This window comes from Terrapene carolina, unplaced genomic scaffold (genome assembly GCF_002925995.2).
Source record: "Terrapene carolina triunguis isolate 2854851 unplaced genomic scaffold, T_m_triunguis-2.0 Scaffold62, whole genome shotgun sequence".
NCBI lineage: Eukaryota > Metazoa > Chordata > Testudines > Emydidae > Terrapene > Terrapene triunguis.
The window spans coordinates 60179617-60187952 of NW_020664413.1; the positions used below are offsets into that span (position 1 = coordinate 60179617).

The 8336-nt window shown below is 41.4% G+C and overlaps 1 protein-coding gene across 2 annotated transcripts in view; it reads left to right on the top strand.

Annotated features, from left to right (window-relative positions):
* Nucleotides 1-8336, top strand: part of CREB1 (cAMP responsive element binding protein 1) — a 47943-nt gene that overhangs the window by 23426 nt on the left and 16181 nt on the right. For both annotated transcript variants that reach the window (XM_024200963.3, XM_024200964.3), the window contains 2 exons: nucleotides 2066-2212; nucleotides 3991-4091. In XM_024200963.3, coding sequence (XP_024056731.1) covers nucleotides 2066-2212; nucleotides 3991-4091 — 248 coding nt within the window. The remainder of the gene's footprint in view (nucleotides 1-2065; nucleotides 2213-3990; nucleotides 4092-8336) is intronic.

Here is an 8336-nt window from a genome sequence, read left to right on the forward strand (position 1 = left end):
AGGAGGTTGTGAATTCCCATCATTAGAGGTTTATAAGAACAGTTTGGACAAACACTTGTCAGGGATGGTCTATGTTTATTTGGTCCTGCCTCAGTGCAGGGGCTGGACTTGATGATCTCTGGAGGTCCCTTTGAGCCCTATGTTTCTATGATTCTATCATTTTATTGTTGCATTTTTGGAGGGCTGGGGAATGCTCCCCTAGTAAAGAGAAAAGTTATACTTGCTATTTTGAATAAGGTAAACTGATTCCATAAGGTATGAGTCAGAAACATCTGCCGAAATGATTATCAGATGTTGGCTTAGCTCAACTGCAGAACAGCCTTCAGTTGATTAGCTTTGCTTTCATTGGCAAGAACTACTTTAGTCAGTTGGATTCATTATTAATAAGGCCACATGATGATGGAACTTAATTTGTCTTAAAAAATTACATTAAAAAGAGGATTTTTCTGCAGGTTTGTACCCTACTGCCTGAGAAGCTTGTCGCCCAGATTGTTTACTACCCTTCCTCCAGCCAACTGACATCATGGCACAAGTGCCCCTCAACTGCCAAAGAAGAGTAGCGCCATGTGAAATTGGTCAAGTGCCACTGTGCAAGAATGCAGTGCATCTTTGCAGCAGCCATCTTCACAATAAAGAGAAAAAAACAGGCACCAAATATGGAGAATAAAGGGGAGACAACTGGGTTGTCCAAGTACAATTTCCCTTGATTTTCTGTCAAACAAGGCTTCCACATAAAGGATTGTTGGTTAAGGAAATTCAGAGATAAATGTTTCGAAAATCATTCATTCATCAAGATCTAAATTTGTTCACTTCTGCGTTACAATAAATATTAATGCTGCTATATGACATTATTCAAGGCTCATGGAAGACAGAAGTGTAATCTTTCCTGCATTTTTAGTCAAAAGTTATTAAGTTTCCTGAAAACTCCATTAAACATAGTGACATTGAGTAGAATTTTCAAACTTGGGTCTTTGAGGGCTCGTCTACATGACACAGCAATGTACACTAGTTGCGTGTTAACGTAGCACTACACAGAACTTTTTATGCTCTCCAGAAGGGTCTACGTGGACCAGTTAGCGCACAGCACATCTAGTGTGCATTGCTGCACCATGTAGACAAGCTCTAAATTAAGCTTCAAAAACCATATTTAGGCACCCATGTTTGAAAATTGTAGCCATTGTTCTTTGTAGCAATAAATTAACTCTTAGTTGAGTATCTTGCAGTATAGCATTGAAATGACTACCTAGAAGCCATTTGTTTCCATTGAAAGCATGCATTGTTACTCCATTTGAACAGTTGGTCTGTGGGCTTTTTTTAAAAGGACATTGCCAGCTACTGGATTTGATTTACTTTGTGGCTATACTTTCTAACAAGTCTGAAAATTTGACTCCCTAACTAATTTTTGACTTTTTACAGTTGGCAAATACTCTCCTGCATTTTCTAGTCTGAAAACAAAAATAGCCTGGCTCCCATAGGTTTCTGCCTGTGAGTCAGCAACATATCATAGAATCATAGAATATTAGGGTTGGAAGAGACCTCAGGAGGTCATCTAATCCAAACCCCTGCTCAAGACAGGACCAACACCAACTAAATCATTCCAGCCGGGCTTTGTCAAGCCGGGCCTTAAAAACCTCTAAGGATGGAGATTCCACCACCTCCCTAGGTAACCCATTTCAGTGTTTGGAAGGAAATATTCACTGTAGGAATATTCACAGTTCTAGCAATATTTAATTGCTGCAAGGGAAGGGCGCATATTAGGTTTTGATTACATTACCTCAAAATAGAGGTGTTTCCTTCATTTCTTGGCAGTGGTTTTATAACAAGATGTTTAGAGCCAGGGGGGACATTCTTCAGAAGATTAAGTTACAAATTAGGACAAATGTTGGGCCTAGACAGGGGTGTGTTGTTGTTTTTTGTTTTTTGGTGTCCCTTTTAAACACTTTTGGTTACCAAAGCCCTTCCTAGGAGAGGAGGCATCATCCTTTTACTGCTGAGAATGTTCTTGGTAGTCAAATAATGAGATGCTGCAATAATCTAATATATATTCCCTCTCTCTCTTTTGTAGGTATCTATGCCGACAGCTCATGCAACATCTTCTGCGCCAACGGTGACCTTAGTACAGTTGCCTAATGGGCAGACAGTTCAAGTTCATGGAGTTATTCAGACAGCCCAGCCATCAGTTATTCAGTCTCCACAGGTCCAGACGGTTCAGGTATGTATTAAAGGATTTCAAACTCCTAACTCATGCCTTCTATATAACCTTATCAGTCCACCTTAATCGAACTTACATGTGTTCTGTGTCATGTCAACTTAGAATATGTTGAAAGGAAAGTCTGTACTGTACTTGTTATCCCATTACTTTTGTCTCTTTCTTTATGGTTTATCTGCTTTTTGTTTCTATACATTATTGAGTTTCATTTCCCTCTAGAAGTTGGTAAGCCTATTAGGTTATGCTTTTTGCTGATACTATTTCTATATCTGGCTTTTACCTGCTGCAAAGTTAACATACTAGACCATTTTTATGTCTGTTTAGTGACTTCTAAGATGTCTCATTTTTGTATCTTAAATGAACAACAACAAGAATTTTAGAGATTGCCAAATTACTAATGTGGCTGATGTTCAGGAATCAAAAGTTTTTGCTTCTTGGAAAACATTTGTACTGATTTACATGTGTATTTCTACCTCTGGCAGGCTGCGATAAGTGATTTTAATATTCATGTTTTGAATGTTAATTTTATAAAACCTTAATAATTGCTTGATGCTGTATAAACAAAGAAAGACAATACAGTTCATGATTCACAGGATGAAAAGCCAATCTCAAAATTTATTAGAGACTTGGAGAAAGGCTTCAGTAGTCCAGAAAGCCTTAGTCTTAATCTCTACTGTGGTTCCTTCTCTGAGCAACATTTTAAATTACCTTTTAAATCTAGTGTTGTTGAACATGGAAGCAGGAACTATTTAGGCTGTTACTGACCACATAAGATAAGGATGGTAAATCATTTTTTGGGCATTGGGAACCCACAGAGATGAGAACTAAATTAAATTAAAAGCTAACTATTGAGATTTTTTTAATAGAGGTATTTAAACCAGTATTGATTAAAAAAAAAATTAGGTGACACTCATGCTTTAAAATTGGATCATTCTGATAATGATCTTGGTTATTTCCTTGCATTGCTTCAGTTCCGTACTTTTGTCAGCCTCTACCTACCTCAGACTATTGCAGTTAGAGTTTAATGTTTTATCCAGTTAGAAATCTGGAGCTGCACAATTTTCAGGTGGTATGTGGCTCTAGTTTCTGGCTCTAGTGATTCAAGGTAAGAGACTGATGATGAAATCATGTTGGAATTCAGAACGGAGGATGAAATGCAAAAATGTATTTTGAATGATATTTACAGTCCAATACTTCACAGTCTGCTATGGTTGTATAACCCTTTAGCATGGCTCCAAGGAGGCCTTAAGCACCAAGTATACCGCATGAAATCAGGAAAGGCTCCTGCAGGACCTCCATATCCTTGTAGAGTTTTATAATTGGTTCTGTCACAACTGCACTCCTCATTCCCTTTGTCTCCAGACCCTTCTGCTTTCAATCCCACGTTGCTTCTAGTTACTGTGTCTCCAGACCTGACTGCCTACCTTGCTTTGGTTCTTTGGACTGGATGGAAGCAGGATAGAAAGAAGGAGTTATGGAAAGAAAAAAGTGGGTGGAACCATTATTTATAATAATTTGCCCATTATATATTCTCTCATTTGAGTGACTTAATTGTTAAATACATTTTTGAAGCTAGATGGTTGACTTTGGGCATCTATGCATCCAGTAACCAGTGATCAACTATTACTTTTGATTTTCTAGGTCAAAGTCCTGTATAGTACTTGTATTGATAATGTCTTTCGCATACTGTGAAAACTTGCTTATAGTGGTAGATTTATAACTGTAGAAGTGGCTTGTTAAACTTGCTTACAGTGGTAAATTTATTCTGTTCTTATTTACAGATCTCCACTATTGCAGAAAGTGAAGATTCACAGGAGTCAGTGGACAGTGTCACAGACTCTCAGAAACGCAGAGAGATCCTTTCCAGACGACCCTCCTACAGGTATTGATGTTAAAAGCTGAAGCATTTTGCTTGATGCATTTATTCAACAAATGGGTAGACAAATAGTGTGTTTCTGTAGTTAATGTGAGATCTACCTTTTTTACTAAAATATTCCTTCAGTGACACCTTTCCATGACCAATTTCTGATGGGATGCCAGGAGATAAGCAGAATAAGATATGGAGGAAGAGAAAAATATCTGCCATTATGGAGAGATAGGAAAGAAAATCAGTTGAGAATAAGTTCAATGCTAAATAAATCTATATGTGTAGCATTTAGGTACAACTGTGAGAGAAGCCTTAGAAGTCGCATAAACAGATATTTAATTCTTGGAGCGCCACTGAAATGTGCAGGCAGGTTGCTGCTGTGTATTCTGTAGTCTCTGTAGAATCAACTTTTCTGTTTGTTGTTAATGTTGAAACACTAGCAATAGTCAGATTTAATTCTTTCCTTCACCTGAGACTTTCAGTGGAAACATGACATTGTGTGGCTCATTAAAACTGCTGTGGTATTTCTTAGAATTTGCCATGCTTCTTGGGGAAAACTAGCTAATAACCAAACAGGCTGCAGATGCCCAGCAGAGAGGGAAGTGGCCTAGTCAAGCTAGTTTACATGTATTATTCTCTTCAAAATGCTGGAAATCAGGCACGTCTTGGGTGTGAGTTAGAGCTAGCCTTGGGCATCTCTAACTTGCATGAAAGCACTTACGCAGCAGAACAACTGGTATTTTTCTTTAAATCAGACATTCATGTCTTCCTTTAGTAAATGCCCATGAATGTTACAAAGAACAGCTTATTCTGGCAGGGTTGAATTTTCTTCTGTATTTGAGTAATGAATTAATTTTTAAAATTTAGTCCTGTGGAGCAATTGATTATATGTAATTCCATTCAGCAATGCTTTTTGGTGTGCTGAAACTGACATTTATCCTTACTTTGGCATGTGAAGGTCTAGAATGAGCCCAACATCTTCAGAAAATGTGCAGGGACAATGTCAGTAGCAGATATGGAGACAGTACTGGAATCACTTATTTGGATCAGAATTGGGTTTGGGACCCATAATCATATGCACACTAAATCTCTGATTTGGGGTCCTTAAAATGAGAATCTCACCTTTTGTTTTAAAACATATTAACTACACAATTTTAATAAGCAGTCACAGCGCCCCTCAATGTCAAAGTGATTTGTTGGTGCTCAGTACTTCTGAAAATCCAGCTCTAAGTTTTTAGCCCTTTTTTGTGAAAATTGGCTTGAAAATATAAGCCAGTCACCCGGCTTGAAAACTTGTTATTCATTTTTCCTAGAGTGCGCAGGTTATTCTGTGTCCCCTTCTATAGCTATTCAGGGTCTTTGGGGGTCCATTAAAGTCATGACGGCAGGCTTCTAGATTTTATGAGTGCCCCAGGTATGTTTGTAGCTGTGGAGGGGAGGGCTACTGATGTTAAATCTGCCACAGACTTCCTCCTAGTCAGCTGTCTGCAGCTGAGCTTTCTCCTCTGTTGAGCACCCAGTATGACCTCTGACCACAAGGAAAAGGCAGTTGAGCGAAATGAGGCAACAGAGTTTAGTGAACAAGGCAGAGCACTGAGAACAAGGGACTCATGCGTTCTAATCCCACATTTAACACTGACTCCGTCTGTAGCTTTGGTGAAGTCACTTAGGGCCAGATTCTGTCCCCCTCAAGCCAGCTTCTATGTGCCATTTAGGCAGGAGGAAACTCAACTGGTGTAAAGCTGGTGTACCTGGCTCCTATGCCAGCCAGCCTCCCCACCCCAGCAGAAGGGTCATGTTGGAACAGAAAGGGTCAGGGCCAGAGTACAGCAGTGTTCTGCCAATTCTCAGCTAGCGTAACCCAGGCTGCTGTAATTTACATCAGGGACAGGGCTGGTAGAGATCAGCCCATAGAATCAGGGAGCCATAACCAGCTCCTTGATGACCCCACCTTCACTTTGCTTGTCCATTTTTTCCTCAGATATCTTGCACTTTTTCCACGCCACCTGATGTGCATGGGAGAAACTCCCCATCTAAATTTGTAAAGCCACCACCTTATCATCTTTGAAATTCCTCCTTAACACTTTACCTCTTCACAGTACCCACCATGCCTTGGTTAGGAAAGTGGTGAGCTGTAATATCTGCTTTTCTGATAACTGCTGTTCAGTTTTATTATTACCTCATCCTCCCAACCCCCCATCTTGTTTGTCTGTTTTGTCCATCTGTCTCATCCTTTCTGTCTCATCACCTGTCCAACGCCTACATTATAAGCTCTCCAGGGAGATGACTGTTGTCTTTGTTACTTGTCTGTGTAGCGCCTAGCAAAAGGAGGAGCTGATCCTCAATTGGGGTTCCTAGGTACTAACAAAGTCTAATTAATAACAATAACAAAGCCCTATTTCTATCTCTGTCTTTGTCTCAAATTGTTTGGTAATTGACTAGCCTCCTTGGAATATAGTGGGGGTTGGCAACCTGCGGCATGCGTGCCAAAGACGGCACACGAGCCGATTTTTAATGGCACGCTGCTGCCTGCCGGGGTCCCTGCCCCACTCAGCCCCACCGCTCTATCCTGCGGGGGCAGGAGGCAGAAGCTTGGTCCCAGCCGTCGGCCCCACTCAGCCCACTGCCGGTCTGGGATCCCGGCTGCCGGCCCCTTGCCAGCCGGGGTCCCGCAGACCCGCTCAGCCCGCTGCCGAACTAGGTGAACAGAACCCCAGGCCGGCAGCGGGCTGAGTGGGCCGGCTGCATAAGATCAGCATTTTAATTTAATTTTAAATTAAGCTTCTTAAACATTTTGAAAACCTTGTTTACTTTACATACAACAATAGTTTAGTTATATAATATAGACTTATAGAGAGACCTTCTAAAAACGTTAAAATGTATTACCGGCACGTGAAACCTTAAGTTAAAGTGAATAAGTGAAGACTCGGCACACCACTTCTGAAAGGTTGCCGACCCCTGGAATACAGAAATATATAGGTTTGGCTACGAAAGCCAGGCAGAAAAATTCAGTGTAGTCTGGGCCTGGGTTCTTCAAATGTTTTTGGATGAGAACTAGGGGTGCAATCCACAACAGAACTAATAGCGCTTCGTACAAAAACAAAAGAAAATCCCAATTTGCCTTGCTGCCTAAAGAAGCCTTTTGCAGTTGCATATGATGGAGCATGCAGTCAATAAAAGAGAGTTTGCCACTCCTTCATATTCTTGGTAGAGAGAGCTATCAGTCCAATTGCAGCACAGAGGCCAGGTGGTAGACCCAAGCATTTTGGGCAGCTGTTTTGTTGAGCAGCTATCCCAGTCAGTTCTAGTCATAGTCAGTGAGATCCATGGCCTTTATGATTACAGTAGAATCTCAGAGTTACGAACATCTCAGGAATGGAGCTGTTCGTAACTCTGAAATGTTTGTAACTCTGAACAAAACGTTATGGTTGTTCTTTCAAATGTTTACAACTGAACATTGACTTAATACAGCTTTGAAACTGTACTGTGAAAAAGAAAAATGCTTTTAACCATCTTAATTCAAATGAAACAAGCACAGAAACAGTTTCCTTACCTTGTCAAATCTCTTTTTAAACTTTCTCTTAATTTTTTTAGTAGTTTACGTTTAACACAGTACTGTGCTGTATTTGCTTATTTATTTATTTATTGTCTCTGCTGCTACCTGATTGCATACCTCCGGTTCCAAATTAAGTATGAGGTTGACCAGTCAGTTCATAACTCTGGTGTCCATAACTCTGAGGTTCTACAGTATATGTTTTGTCCATTTTGGCTTTGAATAATTAAGCCAACTCAGTAATTAAACCCAAATTGCTGCTTCCCCCCTTTACTATTGCAAGTCCAAAAGCTTTCTCAAGCAGAACAATTACCTAACCTGTGGACTTAATTGTGTGACTTTCATTAAAACACCCAGCCTTGTCTCCTGAACAGATGCTAGGTCAGGGGTCGGCAACCTACGGCACGCGTGCCAAAGATGGCACGCGAGCCGATTCTGAGTGGCACACTGCTGCCCACTGAGAGGAGGAGGAGGAGGAGGGGCGGAGGGGCTGGAAAGCGCCACGCTGTGGGAAGAAGGGGGAGGGGGGGAGCTTGGCTGCGGCAGGACCAAGCATCTGCCTCCTGCCCCGGCAGGGGAGAGCGGTGGGGAGGGGGGGTCCTGGCCCCCCGCCCCACTCAGCCCCCCCGCCCACCCCTCCCCTGCAGCAGCCAAGCTCCCCCCCTCCCCCATTTCTTCCCACACCCTGGTGCGTTCGCGGCCCCCCC